At 46.4% G+C, this 23775-nt stretch overlaps 1 protein-coding gene across 1 annotated transcript in view; it reads left to right on the top strand.

Moving 5' to 3' along the window:
* The window catches only part of PCLO (piccolo presynaptic cytomatrix protein), a 321244-nt gene that overhangs the window by 294013 nt on the left and 3456 nt on the right, over positions 1–23775 (top strand). Inside the window, exons 26-28 of the mRNA XM_085893761.1 lie at positions 10175–10326; positions 10524–10652; positions 11740–11885. Of these exons, the coding sequence (XP_085749887.1) occupies positions 10175–10326; positions 10524–10652; positions 11740–11885 (427 nt within the window). The remainder of the gene's footprint in view (positions 1–10174; positions 10327–10523; positions 10653–11739; positions 11886–23775) is intronic.

Here is a 23775-nt window from a genome sequence, read left to right as displayed (position 1 = left end):
ACCCTGTTCTGTTCTAAAACTGTCATTCCTTTTTCTCCTCATTGTTGTTCTTATTGATGTCGCTGTTGTTACTTAACAGTAAACTTAACAGCAAAGGTAACTTTCCCAAACACAATTAAATGAATATACTGGTCCGTAACAACATCTGTTGTATGTATTCTCATGCTTCTGTTTTAGCAGTGTTGACTTTCAGTCCCAATTGTGTGTCATGCTGAAGAAGTCACTTTACCTTGTATACCCTGTCTTGTCTGTGACATGAGACAACTATCTGCAAAACTTAGTTCTTCAAGCTCTTCATTTTGAGTCCACTGTTCATGGTGCCAGCAAAAGCTCACCTACCCTTCGCAAAGGACACCATTGGGTTTTTAATATCTACCAATGAATGCTGCCAGACATGATGCCGGTTTAACGTCCATCCGAGGAATGGCACACACACAATGATGAATCACCTTGCCTGTGGAAAACCAGGAAAACAGTTTATGGCTGGGTCAGGATTCAAACCCAGGCAAAACAGCTTAGAAGCGAGTGTGCAGATCTCTAGACCCTCCTGTCAGCCGCAAATAATATGATGGTTTCCATTATAGTGAAAAAAAGAAATGAATCCAATGACTTCCTTTCGACTTTAGATTTTAAAACAATTAGTCAGAATAAATTAATGTTTTAATGCAAAGGTTACAGCATTGTGAATAATTTATTTTCCTGAGTTTAAAAGACCACATCAGATCAAAAGTGAGATGATTGTTTGACCAGTTTGATGGTTTCCACATTCCATAACAGCAGGATATCTCACTTGAAAGCATGCTCACCATTGTTGAGCTGTTGCCGTCTATTGTTGATTTGATCATGGACAGGATTGTGTCAGGTCAGGTTAGATCTGTGACTTGCTACAGGTACCATGTAAACCTGTACTAACCTGTTCCATGGTCGGGTTAACGGCGACTAAACCGTCCCCCCCCCCCCCCCCGCCAGGTTTTCTGGTGAGGAGGGTGTTTGGATATGGACATCCAGAAGGATTAAAAACAAAACCTGTCAAAGGGCGGAGGAGCTCCTTGTGAGCCAACGGCCATCCATATCTAGTCCCCAACTGTGTCTGCGGACGTCCTCCTGCAGTTGGGTTACTTTTTATTAGGAGGTTGGTGGCAGGATTTGCACTCCGGCCACTGTAAAACCCTTCATTCCGCAAAACGCAAAAACGCAACATAATCTGAAAACCCACTCCATGGGAGTACCTCCTGTGCAGCTTCCATTCGCAGAGCAGCTCACCGGATGACGGGATTGGGACAAAGCCTTCGGGACCCCCAATCTTTGATGAAAGGAGGGAAGCTACGGGGTAACCTCCCTGGGTCAGATTGCGGGAGAGTGTGTCGGAGTGGTGCTGAGGTGTCGTCCACCAGACGGCGGTCTCCTTGGGTTAACCTGAGGCGGTCACTTGGGTGGGTGGCTGGAATGTCCTATCCCAAAGAGAGGATGATCACCTGTCTCTGTTATCATCTGAGCTCAAGCATTTGGACATCGGTATTGCAGCACTCTCTGAGGTTCGGAGACTGGATTGCGGCGAGATAATGGTGGGTGGTTACACCTACTATTGATCTGATCGCTCTGATGGTTACCATACCCAAGGAGTTGCTGTAGCTGTGTCCAATAAGCTGACTCCAATGATAATTAATCGAGGTAATACCGGTCAACGAGCGTATTATGAGACTAAGGATTCGTCACTCCTTGGGTGTCATTTCCCTGGTCTCTGTATATGCTCCGACTGAGGCGAGTGACCTCACCGTGAAGGACACATTCTTCGCGACGCTCGAGTCTGTGGTTGATCAGTGTCCCAGACGAGATACACTTCTGGTCTTGGGGGGATTTCAATGCATCGACTGGAACTGATAGGGTTGGTTATGAGGTGTGTGTTGGTCCCCATGGGTCAGGAACTATGAACCAGAATAGCACTAAGTTCCTTGACTTTGCAAGAAGTCATGGACTGAGGGTGGCTGGTTCATGGTTTCAGTGCCCACAAGCTCATCGCTGGACTTGGTATTCCAACGCTGGCAGTGTGGCAAAGGCGATTGACCATGTCTTTGTTGACGGTCGCTGGAGGATGATCCGGAACTGCAGGGTCTACCAGAGTGCTCAGTTCCTCAATACTGACCACGGGCTTGTAGCAACTCTAAAGCTGCACTTTAAATCCTAGAGAATGGTACCATCCCAGCCTAGGCTGGATGTTGGCAAGCTCAGGGATGAGAGAGTATCTGAGGAGTTTGCGAACAGGCTGAGTGGACATGTGAGGTGTCTGCGTGCTTTGGGGATCCTGAAGAGTTGTGGAGTGCCTTAAAGACCACCGTCCTTGATGTTGCCGGTGGATGTCTTGGAACTCACCACAGGGCAAAAAAGAATTTTGTCTCTCAAGGGACACTGGATACCATTGACCAGAGTCACAGGGCCAGGCTGAATGGCAGAGCTGAGCTGTTCAGGGAGCTGAGGCATAAAACTGTACGTGCACTAAGGGTGGACAAGGAGGTCTATGTGCGAGGAATCTGTGAGGGGGTAGACAGGTGAATCTGTGGACAGGTGATTCTCGTCCTGCTTACAGGGGAATTCACACATTGCGTTCATCCAAGCCCATCCCTCGGAGCACTGCAGTTAGAGCAGAGAGTGGTAGGCTCTTGACAGAGGAGTCTGAAGTGAAGGCCCGCTGGGCCGGATACTTTGAGTGGTTGTACCAGGCTGATCCCCCAACTGTCGAGTTGGACGTCAAGGGTGTTACAATCCCTGTTGCTGACCCTCCAATCAACTGTGGTCCACCTTCGCTTGTGGAAACACGGGCTGCGGTGAACCGGTTGAAACGGGGTAAAGCTCCAGGGATCTGTGGCATCCATGCTGAACTTCTCAAGGCTGGTGGAAATGCTGCACTCGTGTCGTTGCATGCACTTTTGTGCTCTGCCTGGGACACAGGCATCATCCCAACTGATTGGAAGAGGGGTCTTGTTGTCCCTCTCTGGAAAGGGAAGGGTGATCGCCAAGACTGCAACAACTACCAAGGGGTGACACTGCTCTCAGTGCCGGGCAAGGTCTTTGCTCGGATAATTCTTGATAGGGTTCGCCACCATCTGCTTGAGCACCAGCGTCCAGAGCAGTCAGACTTTACACCAAATCAGTCAACGATTGACCGTATCCTTGCTCTTCGTGTCCTCACCGAATGCAGACGAGAGTTTCGGCAGGGGCTGCTTGCAGCCGATGTTGATCTCTGTAAAGCGTTCGATTCAGTGAATCGGGATGCCCTCTGGAGGATTCTTGGTCTTCGTGGGGTGCCAGCAAAACTGATCGATCTGATGTCTGAACTCTACTCTGGTACTGAGAGTGCTGTGAAGTGTGGTGGTACCATCTTTGACTTATTTCCAGTTGTTACTGGAGTTTGTCAGGGATGTGTACTGGCCCCCACACTTTTCATCACTTGTATGGACTGGATTTTAGGGAGGAGGTCGGAAAGATCAAGCTGCGGTGCATCATTTGGGAATGTCAAGATCTCAGACCTTGATTTCGCAGATGATGCAGTCATCTTTGCGGAGATTTTAGACATCCTTTTGGGGCCCTCAAGGTGCTGAATGAGGAGTCAGAGCCGCTGGGATTACGGGTTTCTTGGGTCAAAACTAAGATCCAGGTTTTCAATGACATATTGGATGCTGCTGTCCTGTCTGTGTCTGTTTGTGGTGAGGATGTTGTAGTCATGGAGAGATTCACTTACCTTGGCAGTGATATTCATGTCTCTGCTGGCTGTGAGTCAGAGGTCAATAGACATCTGAGTCGGGCCTGGGGAGTCATGGATTCACTGGATCATGGGGTGTGGCTTTGCCGGTACCTGTGCAGGACGAAAATCCGAGTCTTCATGTCATTGGTGCTTCCAGTCTTGCTCTACGGATGCGAGACTTGGACTCCGACCAAGGATCTGAGACGGAGACTTAATTCCTTTGGTGCCAGGTCTCTTCGGAGAATCCTTGGCTATCGCTGGTCAGATTTTGTGTCCAACGAGCGGTTGCTGAGAGAGACTCGGATGAGATTTATTACCTGCATGGTCCGTGAGCGTCAGTTGCGGCTGTATGGACATGTGGCTCGTTTTCCTGATGGTGATCCTGCTCATCAAATTCTCTCAGCAAGGGAGTCTCATGAATGGAGGAGGCCAATGTGCCGACCACGTGCCTCCTGGTTGCAGCAGGTTGATCGGCATCTCAGGGAGATGGGGATGGGCCTGGTATCTGCCTGGGGGAAGGCCAGACGGAGGCCCCTGGAGTACCGGCGGAAAGTGGACGCAGCGACGCACTGTTCTGGCACATGCTCCCATACCTGACCTGACCTGACCTGACAGGATTAAACCCAGTGCAAACTTTCACCATTTTGATGCAGTACCAACATTGTATCTTGGAGCATGCCTTCAAATGAAGCTGAAAACCTGGCCATTCCATATCCATGTTCATGTAGTGGACAAAAAAAATGGAAACACCAATGTGAAGTCACTTAACAAGGCATTGGGCCACCACATGCGGCATTGTCATCCTGGAAGTACCCCTCCTGGCAGGAAAGAAATGCTGCAACATGGGGTGAAGGTGATCACTTTGTACCATTAAGTAGCGATTGGGATTGACCTTGCCTTCTAAGGGAATGATGGCACCCAAACCATGCCAAGAAAATGTGGCCCACAACATTATAGAACCACCAGAATCCTTCACTGTTGGAACCAAGCATTCAGCATTCTAGAGTTCTTTAGATTGGTGCCACACATGCACTCATCCATTTGGCAAGAACATGGTGAAAGATGATTCATCTGATCATTTCACATTTCTCCACTGCTCAGTAGTCCATTGCCTGTGCTCTTTGCACCACTGGACTCGCAAACTTGCATTTCCAGGTGTGATAAACGGTCTGTGCATTGCGACCCGACTATGGTATCCCGCTCAGTGGAGTTCTCGGCAGACCGTTTTTGATGAAACTGGCTGCTCGCACCCCAGGTTGAAATTTACAGTCAATTGATCTGCAGTTGCTCACCTGCTTTTCCTCGCACTTCAAATTAATGCATGGATATCACGATCCTAGAGTATACGCTTCCACCCACTGTTGACCTTTGCTGATGTCTTTCCCTTGGAGTTTCATGCCAACTTCACCTTAGACTGAAGCTCCTGCCAAATACGCCCCAACAATCACCCTTCTTTCAGTCACCGAGTTCTCCTCTTGCAGCCATGCTAGCCAGAATTACAGGCAACTGGACCTGTGCAGCATTTTTTACATGACCTTTTTTTTTTTTTTTTTTTTTTTTTTTTTTTTTTGTATACCTTGGTCGAGGCTCGTATGAGAGCTAACACACAACTCACAGCAAGGAGGCATGAGACAAGAGGGGTGGGAGTGGAAGGGACAAAACATTGGGGAACAGACACAGGTGAACTGTGGAAGGGAGAGGGATGGGGATGGGACGGGGAACATGGCGAGGAGAAGATGGACATTACAGGGACTTTCAGGAAGGAAAGCAGGAGAATTGAAGGAAGTGGGCATGGGTGGATTATCGGGGTAGAAAAGATCGAGGATTTGGATGGGGGGAAGATAAGAGGTGGTGGTGAACAGCTGTTTTGAAAGCCTGGAGGGAAGAATGGGAAAGAATAGAGTGAGGAAGTTTATTCCAAAGGCGGGAAAAAGAGGAATGAAAGAGTGAAGATGAGCAGTGATTCGTGATTTTGGTAGTTTTACCAGAAGGGGGTTGTTGGCGGACCTTGAGCGCCCTGTGGAAATGTGGTTGGGACAAATCGCAGAGAGAGCAGGGGGGCAAGGCTGGAGAGGAGTCGGTAGAAGACAGAAAGACCACCGACCAACCTGCGGTGATTGAGTGAGAGGCCCAAAGACTCAGCTTCATTGCGTGGAGATGCCAATGATCTTAAAAGCCCTGGTTTCGACAGCGTGAAGTCGAGAAAGGTGGGAGGCAGGAGCACCAGCCCAGAGGGGAGAGCAGTACTCCATCAGGCTACGGACAAAGCTTTGTAAGTAGTCAGGAGCTCAAGAGGGCCGAGGAAGGACTTTGCACGACGGAGGATTCCCAGTCGGCGACTGGCTTTTGAGGCAAGGTTGGAAATGTGACTTTCCCAGGAAAGGTCATGGCAGATAGTGAGACCCAGAAGCTTGAAAGAAAAGACTTCTTCCAGTGGATTGTTGAGAAAGTGGATGGGGGGTTTTTGTAAACGGTCCTTTCGAAGAGACATAGTGAGAGTGTGAGATTTGTGTGGATTGAAAGACATGTTCCACGTGTTGGACCAGTTTGTGATTTTATCCAGATCTGCAGTGAGCGAAGAAGCTGCTGCTTGCCGGTCTGAGGGATGACAGATGGTACGGCAGAGGGTGGAGTCATCGGCAAAGAGAAATAGAGGATTTTCCAGAGAGTCCGAGAGATCATTGATGAAAACCAGAAAAAGAACAGGGCCCAGAACGCTACCTTGAGGAACTCCAGCCTGCACAGGAAGAGGGGATGAAAGAACTCCATTTAGGGCCACACGTTGACTGCGACAGGAGAGGAAGTCTGCGAGCCATGAGTGGAGATGGCCTTGAATACCATGGGAAGAGAGTTTGGTGAGTAGGGCAGGGTGCCAGACTGTGTCAAAAGCACGTGATATGTCCAGGGATACGGCTCGGATTTCCTGTCTGGCATTGAGGACCTCCATCCATTGATGGGAGAGCAGTAGCAGCATATCCAGGGTAGAGTGACCTGGTCTGAAACCAAATTGATGATTGGAAATCAAGCCATTGGAGAAGAGGAAGGATTTCATGTCTGAAGCAATGATGGATTCCATAACCTTGCTGATGATTGGGAGAAGGCTGATTGGTCTGTAGTTACAGGGATCTGTTTTTGCACCTTTTATGCAGGGCAGTGATGTTAGCAGATTTCCAAGCAGATGGCAGATGACCTTGGGAAAATGAGAGGGTGAATAGAACAGAGAGAGGGTGAGCAAGAGCAGAAGAGCAGGCTTTGAGGACACGTGGGCTGATGCCGTCTGGACCGGTTGCAGAATCTGACTCGAGGTTTGAAAGCAAGCTCTCCACCTTGTCAGGAGAAAAGGATACAGAGTCCAGGGACAGTTGGGTGCGACTGGGTAAAGTGGGTAGAGATAGTGATGGGTTTGGGACACAAGATTTAGCTGCAAACACCGAGTTTAGACATTCAGCTTTATCACGTGTGGAATCAGCAGTGCGGCCATTTGAGGTAAGGGAGGGATGGAGGGGGAGCATACACCAGAAACAGATTTGATTAAACGCCACCAGGATTTTGAGGAGGGAGAGAGGTCTGAGAGTTCAGACTTGAGATGAGAAAGATGTTGTTTTCTGGCTCTCCTGAGGGTAGATACACACTTGTTCCGAGCTTTGTGGAAAGAACTGAGATTGCCCTCAGTTGGGTTTGCTTTCCATGAGGCAAAGGCAAGTTGTTTCAGGACAACTGCCTCGCCACAAGCTTCAGTAAACCAAGGGCGGGAGGAAGGGTAAGACAACTGAACACGAGAGGGGATAAATCTGTGCATGAGGGAGAGCAAGTTTCTTTGAAAGAATTCCCAGGATGAGTTGATGTTTGAGAAAGTAGTGATAGGAGACCAGTCTGTAAGTTTGATGGCTGCTCGGAGACCCTGCCAGTCGGCTTGAGTGAAATGCCTGACTCGACGGCGGTGAGGTGGTTCTCTGATGACAGCCAGAGAGATGTCCACTTTAACAAGGACGTGGTCAGAAGAACCAATTGGAGCGAAGGAAGAGCAGCAGATATTGTCAGGAAATTTGTCAAAATCAGATCCAGAAGAGATGGAGTACCATTGGTTGAGATCCAGGGTCGGGAAGTTGACCGATTGAGTCAGTCCCAATGAGTCACAGAAAGCTTTTGCTGACGTCCCCATGGCAGGTGAGAGAGGTACCCACACCTAGCCAACTGGCGTGATGACAATTGAAGTCGCCACATAAGAGGAAGAGAGAGAGTTTGGATGAGAAGATAGAAGATGGTCCATGTTTTCGGAGAGTGAGGTGTAGATGGAGTCATCACTGTTCGGTGGACGGTACAGTACACATATAAACATGAGGTGGGAGTGGAGGGAAGCCGAAGCCAGAGGTATTCCTGGGGGTGTGGGGAGTGAGAGCAGTGCAGGGAGAGTGAGGAATAGAGTCTTTGATGAAGAGAGCAACACCTCCACCAGGACGAGGCTCAGGTCTGTCATACCGTAAGAGGGAGTAACCAGGAGAGATACTTGGGAATCAGACACACGTCTTGGGAGAGGAAAGTTTCTGTTAGGCAGATAATGTCTGGTTTGTCAGTGGCAACCTGCATGGAAAGATCTGAAAGGTTTGAGCGAAGGCCCCGGATATTTGAGGTCCACACATTTAATGAAGAGGTAGGGAGGAGGCTTTGGGTGCAGGAGGTGGAGGGGCGGGGGAGGGTAGGACGAGGGACGAGGGGGAGGTAAGGAGGGTTGCTGAAGGAGTGTGGGGTATTGCAGAATAGCGAGGGGAGGGGCCGAATGAGGAGGAGAAAAGGCTCTGTGGTGCTGGGAGAGAGGGGGACAAGAGACAAGGAAGATGGCAGTTGAGGGATTTGAGGAGGTGGAGTGAAGAGATGGAGGTGAGAGGGCAGTGGAGGGAGGCAGGTTGGTGGATGAGAGGGGGGGCAACTTAGAGAAGGAAGAGTGAGGGGATGAAAGGTGGGAGAAAGGTGAGGGGGAATTTTTGAAAGAGGTGAGAGGGAGGCTTGGAGGGAGAAGAGTGGGATGGTTGCTTTGAGAGTGAGAGTGAGGGGTGAGGGGGGTGAGTTGGCACTGAAGTTGGAAAAAAGTTGGACCTGGAGCATGCTGGGATGTTAGTGCTGAATTAACACACGGGCCACACCTGTGTAGAAGCCGTTGCTTTCAATATACTTGGGTGCACCCATTTTATCCAGGTGTTTCCTTTTTTTAATCCATTACGTGTGTGTGTGTGTGTGTGTGTGTGTGTGTGTGTGTGTGTGTGTGTGTGTGTGTGTGTGTGTGTGTGTGTGTGTGTGTGTACAGTATAAAAAATATATATACAGTATATACATATATGTATACATGTGTTTGTGTTTTTGTGGTTGTTTTGATGATTTTTTTTGTTTGTATTTGTTTTTTTGTTTTTTTTTATGTTTTTGTTTGTTTTTGTGTGTTTTTATGTTTTTGTTTGTTTTTGTTTGTTTTTATGTTTTTGTTTGTTTTTGTGTGTTTTTAGGACCAAAGATTATATGCTTTTGTTTTTTGTTTGTTTTTGTGTTTGTTCGTTTTTGTTTGTTTTGTGTGTTTGTTTTTGTGTTTTTGTTTATGTGTTTCTTGTGTTTCTTTTTATTTGTTTTTAAGTTTGTTTGTTACCTCTGCCACTGAAGGTGAATGGAGGTTATGTTTTCACCCCTGTCTGTCTGTCTGTCTTTTTGTCTGTCTGTGAACAATGTATCTCAAAAAGTTATGGACAGATTCAGACGAAACTTGGTGGACAGGTTGGATGTGTGACAAGGAAAGATTTATTCAATTTTTGTGAAGTTCCGAATCCGGATCCGGACCCATGGATTTAAGTGATTCTTCACCATTGATTGATTGGCCTAAAAACAATATAACGATATCTCAAGTTGTGGGCAGATTCAGACAAAACTTGATAGGCAGGTTGGGTGTGCGACAAGGATGAATGGATTAGATTTTGGTGAAGATCCGAATCCGGATCCAGGATAAGATGATTGTTTTATTCTCAAAGTGGTTCTTCATCATTGAGAGATGAGACCAAAAACGATATGTAGCATGATATCTCAAAAAGTTGTGGATGAGTTATGACAAAACTTGGTGGATGAGTTGGATAGGTGACAAGGACAAGCCAATTATATTTTGGTGAAGATCTGGATGCAGATCCGGCCTATCAGTGGGATACAAAACGTAAACTTTTCAACCTGGCAGAGGTATGTGCTCTACCGAGTGCATTCTAGTTTGTTTTGGTTTTTGTGTTTGTTTATTTGTGTGTTTGAATAATTCCAATATTGTTAGAACACAAAGCCATAACTTTTGACATTCTTGTGCTTCATTATTGATGTTTTGTTTGTTTTGATAGAAAATGAGGGAACAGTGACATTGTCACTATTGATTCTATTTTGTTGATTGTTCACTGTTTTTACCTCCACCCCTTGTAGCACCATCAGCCCTGACTCACCACCATGGGTGCCAGGAAGGGATGGGCAAGGGGTTATGCGCCTTAATGGGATCCAAGGAATGCGGCATGGTCGCTCAGATCCACCCAGGACAGATTTGGGGCCTGGGCAGCTGCTGGGAGCAGGAAAAGCTGGTGAGAGAATGATTGCAGTGTGTTTCATGTGATAAGTGTAGACAGCATTAATGGTTTATGTGGGGCCATCAAAGCATTTTTATAATCTTCCTGTTTTAGTTCAAAGAAAGCACTACTTACTAATCTGTTTAAATTCTTTCCTTGATCTGCTTGTTGATTATGCTCATGCAAAGGCCCATTTTTATTCTCACATGCAGCCCAGGTGATAGGAGAAATGAAACTTTCCTTAAAGAAGGAAATAAAGACCGATGGAGATCAGTTGGTGGTGGAGGTGATCCAATGCCGAAACATCACGTACAAGTTTAAAACGCCTGATCATCTGCCAGGTTTGTCAATATGGTTAAGCTGCAAATCATAACGCAGACCAGAGTATTTAAATCAATTGATGAGAACCTAGATGATACATTATCATTGGCTGAACACACACAGGCAGGAAGTAAAATTGTCCACTGAATTGCTGAAAAATGGAGCAGTGATCTATTCACGTGACTCGATTGCCATTTGAGAGCTTGTTGGCAAGTCAAGTTTCTCAATCAGCGACACAGTCAGTTCTTACCAACTTGAGTTGCTTGAAAAAACATTATCTTAAGAATTGCTCATGTATTTCCAGCTTTATGTGAATATTGGATATCTCAGCTTTTTTATAAGTAGCCAAATGCAGGATGGCCAAGACCTAGAGGTATGCACACTCGCTTCTGAGCCGTCTAGCCTGGGTTTGAATCTCAGGCCAGCTACAAATTGTCATTCCGGTATTTCACAGGCATGATTAGGTATCAATGTGTGTGCCATCCCTCAGATGGACATGAAACTGGGCGTCCCATCTGCCGGCATTAGTTGGTGGACATTAAAGATCGCACGGTGTTCTTCACGTATCGTGGGCGAGCAACCACGGGAATCCTGAACAAATTCCAAATTCTTACCCTGACTTCCTGTGTTGGAGTGGTGATCCATCCACGATGTAATCTGATCCAAGATACTGCTTCAGCAGAACCAACGCTCTGTTTTGAGCATGGTACATGATGATCATTATTGAGTCAACTACAATGTGTGGACTGACTTCATGTGTAGACCAAACCAGGTGAGGCAGGCAAATTACCCCTCCCTGAAGGTTTTTAGTGAATTACCTGTTTATTCCTTCCAGCAATCAGACGTTGATAAAGTCATTTTACTGATGCAAGTTCTGTTTCATGAAGGTAAGAATCCAAATACATATTACTGCTGCCTTCAGCCAGATTTGAACCCTGATCTTTACCCGGATCTTTCTTTACCAAGAATGGAATGGTCTCATGGAATGTTATTGCAGTTAGAAAACCGCAATACATCTTTACACACAAAAAAAAAAAATTAAGAAAAATATGTGGAGATCCATTACCAACCAATGTCTCGTGTGGTGTTTTTTTTTTCTATTGGCAGACCTGTATGTAAAGGTGTATGTCATCCACTTGGCATCACAGAAGAAAGTAATGAAGAAGAAGACACGAGTGTGCCGTCATGATCGTGAACCCCTATTCAATGAGACTTTCAGGTTCACAGTGAATCCTCAGGGTCACTCTCTGCAAGTCAGTGTGTTTTTTGTTTGTTTGTTTTCAGCTCATCTTATTAATAGTGACATGGTCATTGCTGCGGCTTGCCGTCCTCTCTAACATTCAATTACATTTTGGTTTAGCTGCCAGGATGTACTAGTGGAGCAATCAGATTCAATCTTCTTATACATGTTTGGAGCATAACACTTATTTCACTTGCATTTGAGAAGTTTTTTTTTAATGCAGATTTTGTAGTATCCAGAGTGGTATTGTATTGGCTATCTGTTTGTGAGGAGCCACTTATTTAAACAAGGGTCTGGGATCAGGAAGGAACTGAATGACAAAAGTCAGCAACTTCATAAGCTACCAAAAGGTATTAGGGAGGTGTGTGGGAAAGGTTGTACATCCACAAGGAGGAATAACAAATAAATGAGTAACAATTGTTTGGCGAGGAACAGAATGGGAAAGAATCAGTGTATCTTGAAGACATCATGGATGTGTATTGGTAAGTGCATGAGGTAATAATGGGAGACTGGAGTGACAACAGACACAGGGAGACAAGTTCACAATTGGGAGAATATGGGGTGAATGAATGCAGGTGAGCAACTCGTCTGTACTTTGGAAGGGTGTGCAGGTGAGGGTTTCTTGGGAAACGTGTGCAACCTGGGATTGTTTGGGGAAGGCATAAGTCGGAGACAAGGGCAGGAAGAGTAAGGACAAATGTGAACCTGTATAAAATTAGTCACCAACTTGCCACCAGTGGGGGAGAGACAGTCACTGAGAATCCCTTCCTGTGTTGAGATTCCAATGGTGCAGAAGACCTTGTTTTTGTGGGGAGCCATACTCCATGGAGCTCCATATGAAAGCCTTGTATGTTGTACACAATGATTAGTTTGGTGAAGCTCCGGAATACCTTAGTTCTATGGAGAACACCTAGACAGCAACTTGCCTTTGATGCTAACTAAGTGATATGATCCCCCCCCCCCCGAAAGGTTATGGCAGATAATGAGGCCAAGGAGTTCCACTGCACCTCTTCCAGAGGGTGTAAAAACAAGTGGATTGTTTAACTTGATTACCGATCTTTGTGGAGAGACAACGTAATTGCGGTTTACTTGCAGGCATCGAACATCATGGTCCAAGTGGCTGATCAGTGGCTTATCATGTCAAAGTCTGATCTAAGGCATTCCACAGCGGCCAGGCTTTCACAAGAGTGATGTATTGCTCGAAACAGTTGCAGTCGTCGGCAAAATTGGTTTTCAGGAGAATCAGATAGATCATTGACTTTGATCAATAATCATGTCCAGTCAGTCCAAACATGCTGCCTTGTGGAACCACAGGATGAAGGGAAAGATCCTGTGAAAGGACACCATTTAGGGCCACTTGCTGTTTGATACATCAATCACTTTGAGATAATTTTTCTTCATCTGATTGTTAAAATCACATCTTATTAGTGTTTCCATCTTCCACATCATATAATCACGTCTAAATGTGGCAGCACCACTGATCAAAAGTATGTCCACTCAGTTTTACTGGCCCCAGGTTCAGACTCACTGAAACAACAACCGATTTTATATTTGTGCTGCAGTTAATTCACCCCTGATGCGGTTAAAACATTTGTGGCTGAACATTCAATCCCTTCCTCATCCGTAAAAAAAATCATACTCGAATGCATCCACAGTGTTTGCCAGTGATTATATCATTTGGTGAATAATGCACTCTTCCACTGCAAAATCGATCTCCTAAAAGGAAGTAGTGAATGACTTTCAAAATTTACATTTCTTATTTGTAGAATTTACTGTATGTAAAACACAAGTCAACATTTGCCAACGCCAACCCAGAGTGTCCTTTTTTTCTAATCGGACACATTAGAATGGGGAAGTGCTGTGTTAGACCTCTTTTTGAGTAACGATCCCAATATGGTGAAGAAGGTGAAGATCAGAGAGCAATTGGGGACAAGCGAGACAATATATAAGTGCTACTCTATTATTGAGATGTGAAGTTCATGATAGTGGTGTAAGGTTGTTGTATTTTATGAGGGCAAACGTTGAGGTCATGAGATGTGATTTGGGGAGCTTTGGATAGGAGTAAAGTTAATGAGTGAGCGGTCAACATCGGAGAAACGGGCAGCCTTCAAGAAGCAAATGTGTATAGTGCAGAGTAGGCATATTCCAGTGAGGTGTAAAACTAGAGGCAGAAAGAGGCTTGGTGTGGTTGAGTAGGGAGGTACTCGGTTTCTTCAAGGATAAGCAGAAGGCATTCATAAAGTACAAAATAACATGATCAGAGTCATACTTGCATCTATACAGGAGGAAGCAGAGACGAGTTAAGAAAATAATTTGGCAGGTTAAAAAAGAATATCAGAAGGATATGGCCAAGAATATTGTTGTGTTCAGGGCTGATTGACATTTGCCACTGAAAGGATGTACTGAACAGCTTTTAACTCCCTTGGATTGTGTCATTTAATGGCGGCTTTGCACGCGCAGGGTCGCAGAAAGAACACGATAACCTTAGCTCTTTTAAAATGGGATTTAATCCTAAATAAATAACCAGGGGATGGTGGAATCATGATGGAAGAGTATGATGGTGGGTTTTTTTTTTTGGGGGGGGGGGAGAAAGGGGGAACACGGAAAAAATAAATAATTATACACAAGAGGAATAAAACCTAAAGGCACCACACACTGTATTCAAGCACAGACAGGGATGGGAACGAGAACCAGGTGAGGCCTTAGCTCTGCTGGTGGAGACATCAAAGCAGATCCACTGGCATGAGAGAAAAACAGGCGATGAGACAGGTGGGCAGGATGACAAATACAAACCAGGGCAAAGGCAGGAACAGGGCGAAGGCAGGCAGGACTGTTGTTCCACTCTCCGTGTCGATCTCCATGTCAAGTAAATTTCCCTCCCTTTGAGGATGCCGTTCCTCCAAAACTCTTCTCACTTTTCCAAAGCCTCACACCCAGTGGGATAACAAGAAGTTGTATGGACGAGTTTCTTAACCTTAAAACCTATCTAATCATTACCATGCATCATCCTCCTTATGGAGCGCATTTAAACAAGACAATCCTTAAGCTAATGTTTCCCAACTTAATTACATTAAGATTGGCTAACTACTCGTACCTGGACTATACCACTCGATACGTTTCTATCTATTCTATGGTAATATCTACTGCCCCCCCTACAAATGTAACAACATTAAAAATGAAAAATCACTCATAGAGTGACACTTGGCAAAACAAAATGGCACTCGGTAGAACAAATACCTTTGCCAGGCTGAGCAGTTTACGTTTTGTATCCCACTGATAGGTCGGATCTGAATCCGGACCTTAACCAAAATCTAATTGGCTTGTTCTTGTCACCTAACTGATTCAACCACCCAGATTTTTCATAAACTGTCCACAATTTTGTGATATGTCATGCTATTCATAGTTTTTGGCCCCATCTCTCAGTGGTGAAGAATCATTTTTTAAATTCTCGTATCCAGATCCGGATTTGAATATTCACCAAAATTGAATCATTTTGTCCTTGCCACACAACCAACCTGCCCACAAAGTTTTGTGTGAATCTATCCATAACCTTTTGAAATATTGTGCTATATATCATTTTAGCCCTATATCTCAATAGTGAAGAATCACTTGAAAAATTCTCAAATCCGGATCTGGATTCGGATCTTCGCCAAAATGAAGCGTTCTGTCCTTGGCCGGTGACCTACAGAGGCAAAAAAATTCAGAACGGTTGCTTGAATTGGCCAAAAATTGTCTGACAGACAGACAGATAGACAGACAAATGCTGCAGTTCAGCATACTTGGTGAAAAAAAATTTTCGCCAAGTAATAATAGCAAGGCATTCTTTAAATATTAAAAAAGGGTTAAAGAAAGCGGTAGGACAAGTTTGAGCCGATTGAGGAATAGCACAACATAATTGGTGGATCATGAATGTGAGATGGCATTATATGATATATATTTTTTTGCTTTTACATTTACATAGGAACAGTCAGGGGAATGTCCAAAAGTAGAGGGTATCTATCTCGGTGTGAGCAAGGGCTTTTGGAAGAGATCCAAATTGGCGTAGAGGAAGTGAAGAAACAGCTTTTAGTACTTTAATAGATTGGGCAAAAGATTGGCAGGTGCCGTGTCACACAAAGAAATGTAAGGTGCTGGGGATGTGTAATAATAATGAAAACAAGTCTGAAGACGACGATGGTTCACGAGCGGTGTTTGACGATGTAGATTGTTTTAGAAGTCAAGCATGAGACAATGTGATAATGTATGACCAAGTTATAAAAACTAGTGCGTGCCCGTAGGTGCGTGCCAGTATGTGCAGTTTAGTTCCTTCGCTCTCGTAAACGACGACTGGATTGGGGCATTGTTTCAATTAGATCGGACCAACCATATCATGAATGGCCATAACTTGGGAAACACCTGGGAAACGTACTCAGGTCCCCAGCGTCAATTGTGACGTCATATCAAACGAAGAAGAAGAAGAATTGTGACGCCCCCTCTCTCTCGCCCCCCTCTCTCCTCCTCCTCTCTCCCCCCTCCTCTCTCGCCCCTCTCTCTCTCTCACCTCCCTCTCTCTCGCCCCCTCTCTCTCACCCCTCTCTCTCGCCCCTCTCTGTCGCCCCCTCTCACCCCCTCCCGTCCCCCTCTCTCGCCCCCTCCTCTCTCCCCCTCTCTTGAATTGTGACGCCCCCTCTCTCTCACCCCCTCTCCCTCCCCTCTCTCATCCCCCTCTCTCGTCCCCCTCTCTCACCCCCTCTCTCGCCCCCACTCTCACCCCCCTCCCGTGAATAACGATATCAAACCTTGAAAAGGCACATACTCAGGTCCCTAGCGTCGATTGTGACGTCATACCAAATGAAGAAGAAGAAGAATTGTGATTTCAATCGTGCAAAAAAATTAAATAAACATTAATTGTGACGTCATTAGTGAAGTCATAGCACCGTGTCCTGTCATTGGTTGACAGATAAATGGCCGTAACTTGGGAACCGCTCGTCCGATTGATATCAAACCTTGAAAAGGCACATCCGCGGGTCCCCGGCAATATTTCTGGCAAGTTTCAATCCGATCGGACCGGAGGTCGTTGAGAAACTGCGGTCGCAGACAGACAGACAGACAGACAGACAGACACACACACACACACACATTGCTGGAATTATAGATAGATGATCAACATGATGTGGTACGAGTGACAGGTTATGAGCTGCAAAATGTCGAAATCCCGGTTTCGTTCAACAACTTTAAAAATTTGATCTTTGCACAACCTTTAAAGGTCACAAAACAATGTTGTGGACATTAAAATAAGGAAACAGGATACGTGCTATAGCTTATTGGAGTTAGTTCGTCGAAGAAGGTCGAAAACCTGGTTTGATTCCCACAACTTTGAAAATTTGACCTTTGTGAACTTTAAAGGTCAAAGGGTCAAGGATTATGACCTTTGGTGCAAAACTTCCTCTGGAACATTCCAGGAACAATATAACGTCATATAGGCTATATGGCATTTCGCACTCCTCGGATTATCCATACTTTGATGAAATCAGTGTAAAAACAAACTTGAAGGGGGCGCCACGGGCAAGGTGTTCGAGATAGAGCAAAATGGTTTCAATAGTTTAGGTGGGGAATGACCTTAAGATTATGCATAAAAAATATTGTCATCCTAGCTCTCAAAGTTTGGGCGGTCGTATGATTTTTATGTCAAAATTCGAAATTTTCTAAGTTCATGACCTTGTGACCTTGACCTTGGGACGAAAATGAAAAATCGAGCTCCGTGGGGCTATGCAGGTGCCATTGGGCTAACCAAATACCGAAACCACTGCCAGATTTGAAAAACCTCTCGGAGAAGATGGATTTTTGTCAAAATCCCAATTTTCGAAGTTCGTGACCTTGTGACCTTGACCTTGGGATGAAAATGCAAAATAGAGCTCCGTGGGGCTATGCAGGTGCCATTGGGCTAACCAAATACTGAAACCCCTGTCAGATTCGACAAACCCCTGAGGAGAAGATGCAAATTGAAATCGGCTACCCCCTAAAAACACATGTTTTTTGGGCGTGGCTCCACCCATAATGGGCGCACCACGCCAATTTTCAGGAAAACACAACTAGATCATGATGTAAACCTCCCACCAAAATTTTGTCAGGATCGGATCAAAACCCACGGAGCTATGCTCGGGACAGACAGACAGACAGACACACACCAATAACGAATATAGTGGTCACATTTTTTTCGTGAAAATATTTTATCGTGAACCAATTATTTTTTTCGTGAAAATATTTTTTCGTGAACCAATAGGGATTACATGATGTAAGGGGCAGTGTTGGAGTGTGTCACACAGAGAAGGATCTGGGGGTGGTAATATATACAGGGGGTGGGGGGAGGGTAAGCAGACAGGACAGTACTGGACAGAAATAGGTAAAGCTAACAGGGTTTTAGGTTGCATTCTGAAGGAATAAATTATATATCAAAAGAGGTAGTTTTAGTGAGGCCTCATCTCACCATATCTGAGGAAGGAGAAACCTGCCAGAGAGAGGGTGCAGAATCGAGCCACTAGAACTACATTGATTCCGGGCTAGCTGGACTAAACTATGAGGAATGTTTGAAGGAGACAGGGCTTCATATCTTAAAAAGGAGGTGATTACAAGGGGATCTGATATAGATATTTAAGATAATGAAGGGTGTGGACAAGATAGGTGAAGTAGAGTTTTTCAGCAAAGTGGACAGTATTAGGGCCAGGGGCCATAACTTAAGGGTAAAGAAGATGAGAGTTAGGAGTGGTTTTAGGCAGGGGTCTTTCAGTTGGAGAGTGCTGTATTGCATGTATTGGTGGCAGTGGAGGTGGTGGATTAGTTTAAATGAGATGTAGATCGGTACCTGCATGCATTGGAGATTGAGGAGTATGGGGATATTGAATTGTGTGCATGATAGGTAGCTTGAGTGTGGCTGGGTGATGATATTGGGGTTGGTGCAGTGCAGGCTTGATGGGCCGAATGGTCTCCTGCACCAAATCTCCTTGTGTATTCTTGTGTGCATAACGTGAAAGGATAGCAAAAAATATCCCTTAATATTGTTACGAATTTGGAAGCCTTTGCACACAAACAGACAGCAGTCCCCATAGCTTAGTTATTTTGATAAGTATGTGTTTATAGTTATAATCCCTCCTTCTGTCTAATGCTAATTTTGTGTGTGCGCCGAGTTATTTTTTAGTTTGGTTTTTTTTTACATCTACAACAACAGCAACACTGACCCGCACTCAACCCGGTCGCCATTACCCACGTGTTTTTGGCTGAGGGTGTGGGCGGAGCCTCCGTCGCTTCGGATCGAGGCTCCGCTCCAACGAGGGGCATAGAGCGTTCCTCCAGCCAATGAGCGAAGGGCGAGCATCACACGCGCGCCCCACCCAATCAGGGGGGCTGACCCGCCTTGTGGAACCACAGGATGAAGGGAAAGATCCTATGAAAGGACACTGGCCCCGCCCAGCCAGCGGGAGTGTTCGGCCCGACCAATGAAGGGCGGCCACGAGTCGCCCGACCACCCCTCGTCCAATCCGGAGGCGAGTCCCTCAGAGCGGTGCCCTCGACGCGCGGCGGAGGGCGAGGATAAGACGAAGTGGCGAGCCGTGGAGAAAAAGCGAGCAAGGTTCGCCTCGTCAAGAGCAGGAAGGTTCACCTCGTCGAAAGCAAGAAGGTTCGCCCTGTCGTAAAGGAGAAAGAGAGGAAGCCTCTTCTTGCCTGCTGGCATTCTCATCTGGTCCGTGCCCGTGCTAGCTGGCGTCTGTGGCACCGTTCTTGGTCCCTGGTACATGGTGCTGCGTTGTTGACGGTCGGTTCGAGTCCTGCCACCGGACAAGCTCGAGCAGACCGCACGAGGCGGGCAGGTGCAAATACAGGCCGCGGCCACCATTTCTTTGGGTGTGTGTGTGGTGCCAGTCTGTACAAGTAGAAATTGTTGAGTGTTTTTCATTGTACATGGTTTGCATTTCTTTTATTCGGATAACTCTGCTCTTTGTGTGCTTCCCCTCCCCAATTATTGCTATAAATAAACCCCCGTGTTAAATGTTCCAGTTCGTTGTTCGTGTTTTCTTTCATTGGCCTAGCAAGGTGCGTATTGATAAATAGTAAGGCCATTCAGGCCGGTAAGTTGTCATGTGGACCGACGGATCTTGGTAATCCCCACTCGGTTTACACCCGGATCGGGCTCGGTAAACGGTCCGTTCCGCCCGAGGTTCGTCGAGGGTGTGGTTTTCCCCGGTAGTTGGACGACATGGGTATTTAGGTATATTGAAATTAGGCAATTAACCCTACCCCACGCCGGCGAAATATTGGCGACCACGGTCCGCTAAGGGATCTGTGAACTCTCGGACTTATCTGTGAGTCACGACCTAAATTCCCGGTGCTCGGGAGGAGACGACTCTACTGCTCCACTTAGTGTTCATCTATTGCCATCGAACCCCGGCCCACAACAATATTACCAGCATGTTGGGCTTTGTAGTTCTTCGCTTTGTATTTCTCTCTCTCTCTCTCTCTCTCTCTCTCTCTCTCTCTCTCTCTCTCTCTCTCTCTCTCTCTCTCTCTCTCTCTCTCTCTCTCTCTCTCTCTCTCTCTCTCTCTCTGTCTCTGTCTCTGTCTCTGTCTCTGTCTCTGTCTCTGTCTCTGTCTCTGTCTCTGTCTCTGTCTCTGTCTCTGTCTCTCCCTCCCTCTCTCCCTCTCTCCCTCTCTCCCTCTCTCCCTCTCGCCCTCTCGCCCTCTCGCCATCTCGCCCTCTCGCCCTCTCGCCCTCTCTCCCTCTCCCCCTCTCCCCCTCTCTCTCTCCCCCCTCTCTCTCCCCCCTCTCTCTCCCCCCTCTCTCTCTCCCCCTCTCTCTCCCCCTCTCTCTCCCCCCTCTCTCTCCCCCCTCTCTCTCTCTCCCCCTCTCTCTCCCCCTCTCTCTCCTCCCTCTCTCTCTCCCTCTCTCTCTCTCTCTCTCTCTCTCTCTCTCTCTCTCTCTCTCTCTCTCTCTCTCTCTCTCTCTCTCTCTCTCTCTCTCTCTCTCTCTCTCTCTCTCTCTCTCTCTCTCTCTCTCTCTCTCTCTCTCTCTCTCTCTCCAAAAATGAAGCTCATCAAAATGCAAGCTGACAAAGGATTGAAGGATATCATGCTGACATTGGATTAGTTTGAAACAGACATGGGATGAACATACAAACAATATGTGACAGAAAAGAAAAGCCTGCAGTTAAAGGTAGATGTGGGGGGGAGCCGAAATAGAATAGTAACAGGGTGGTTGGCTGCCACATTGAAGCAATGGAGGAAAGAGTGTAACTGGACAGACACTAGAAGGCAATTCCAGCGATGGGAGAAAAAGGAATAAAGAGGTTTAGGTGAACAAAGAGCCTGCAGGAGCCTGAAATTTGGAAGAGACATGGAGGACAATGGTTGAGGTGAGTTGAGACTTATCAAGTTGGGAGTTGCTGGTTGTCCTTCCATATTGGGAAAGAGATGATCTTCCATACAAGGCCTACTGAAAACTGTTGTTGCCAAACCATCAGACTGACCCTTTGTGTTTCTTTCAAAAATATGTATACATTTTGCTTTGTGACATCTTTTGTCATTTCTATTTTACCCCACGTGCATAGCGCAAAGTGGGGTGAAGCAATTGGTTCATCTGTCTGTCTTACAGACATCAGTCTATGAGTGAGGAAATACTTGATTTCAATATAATTTTATATTTTGAACACTGTAGAACACAAATGGGAACATGAATCAGGCAAAGTAAATGAATCACATGTGGGAAAGCAATTGCCCTGTCTGGCAGTGAAACAAAATTGAAAATCATTCGAAACAGGAAACTTACTGGTATTAGGGTCATCATAAAGAACGCAAACAGCAGGCATGAATAACTAATTTAACGGGTCAAATATGGTGGTGTAAAAGACGGTGCATCAATGGCGGTAAACTTCCAAAACAAAAAAAATTAAACATCCTTGAAAACGTTTATTTTATTTCCATTCAATTATATACTTGAACATTGGAACACAACTCACCTTTTCTGCACTTACAAAAGTCTCCAGTTTAGTAGTACTCTTTCATTACTCTTTTCTCCCACCTCTGGAACAAACTCCCACACTCTCTTCAATCCCACTCCTCGCTTCAGGTCTTCAAAACAGCTGTTCACCACCATCTCATATCATCCCCTACCCAAAATCTTGATCTTTACTACCACCGTTAATCCACCCCAAACCCACCTCCTTCAAATTCCCTGTTTTTCTTCCTGAAAGTCCCTGTAGTACCATCTTGTTTATCTTGTTTACCCCACCCCGTCCCTCCCAACGAGTTTGTGCTTCCCTCTCCCGCCCCTCTCGTCTCCTACCTTGTTATATGTTCTGTGTATTAGCTCATACACGAGCCTCGACATGGTGTATATTTTTACATATTTATATATATATATATATATATATATATATATATATATATATATATATATATATAAATATATATATATAGTTACGGTTGTGGAAATTCGCAAACCACCATTCAAGTCCCGTAGGTGAGATATCTCTGTAAGTACATGTGTAGTTAGCCCCAAACCCGTTGTTTAGAGGGAATAAATGTGACTCATTCGGGCTGCGACCCTTTGAGATAGCCGTTTTTCTGTTCTATCTTTATTTTGAACCAACCACGAACCAACCGCCATCACACAACAACCACCAACCACAACGCCGCTTCACAACAACAACAACGCCAACAGCCACGATCTTTACCTTCACAACTCGCTCCCGCAAACATCGCATCACCGCCATTCCAAACGGCACCATGGCCATAAACCACCACCATAAACCCTCCACCACCTTCACCTCTCTTCCTTCGACCACCATTCCCGCACCACCTGTGAACACCGAGCGTCGGGCTGTCCTGGGCTCGTACAAGGTGCGCGCCAAACCACGAGTGCAAAATGCGGCCTTTCTGAGGAGAATTCGGATCAGGAATGCTACACGCCCACTTCTGATCCATCCAATCAGCAAGCGCGGGCGGTTTGGCCCCGCCTCCAGGCGCGTCTGTGTGGAATCGAGATATGCAAATTCTAGGATCAGGGGAGATTCACGCCCCTTTTCCTCCGTCCAATGGGCGAGCGTGGCTCCACCCCTGAGCTCGTCCTGATCCGGAAATTTGCATATGGGTTCTCCTGCCGGCCTATAAAGCGCCGAGCGCAAGGCGAATCTCGGCAGGGTCGGCCTTGGAAGAGCGGAGAGTGGCAGAAGAGCGGAGAGAGGTTTGGGCAGAGTCGGCCTTGGAAGAGCAGAGAGTGGCAGAAGAGCGGAGAGAGTTTTGAGCAGAGTCGGTTTTGGAAGAGCGGAGAGTGGCAGAAAAGCGGAGAGAGTTCTGGGCAGAGTTGGGTTGGAGCGCGGAGTGGAGTCGGAAGGCGAGGGCGTCCCGGTGGTTTTCGGCAGTCAGCTGAGGAGAATTGGGGGAAGAATCCGAGGAGCTCGGGTCCGAGGCAAGGAAGACGGCAGTCGGCGACGAGGGGTGGAATCGCTCGTCACGGGACCCAAGCAAGCCAGCTATACTCCTTCCCCAGAGCATCAACAATTCCCCCCCCCCTTTTTCCCCCGCGCTGAGATAGTGCGAAAAGGAGCCCCGTTCCCACCCCACTCCAAGCAGTGCCAACGAAACCCGCGAAGGAGCATGAAGTCGGGGCACCGCGTGCTGCCACATTTGCGGCTCATCACAAAGACACGGGTAGGACCCACCCGGTCTCGCGGACCTGACCGCTCTTTCAGGTCCCGCGCAAATATTGGCCCACAGGCCCCGTCTGCCCCCTTGTCTTTGAGGGTGGCCTTTTCTTTTGTTTCTGTGTAAACGTGTGTGTGTGGCGCCAGTCTGGTGAAGTAAAACTGTTAAGTGTTGCCGTGTGTCGGTCTTAGTCCGTAGTATCTCTGCGTCATTGTTTCTTTTGTTACATT

Source organism: Eptatretus burgeri, chromosome 9, assembly GCF_056783735.1.
Source record: "Eptatretus burgeri isolate ZD-2024b chromosome 9, Ebu_testis_v1, whole genome shotgun sequence".
NCBI lineage: Eukaryota > Metazoa > Chordata > Myxini > Myxiniformes > Myxinidae > Eptatretus > Eptatretus burgeri.
The sequence above is the reverse complement of the archived record's forward strand: the minus strand, read 5'-3'. Positions and strand labels throughout refer to the sequence as shown.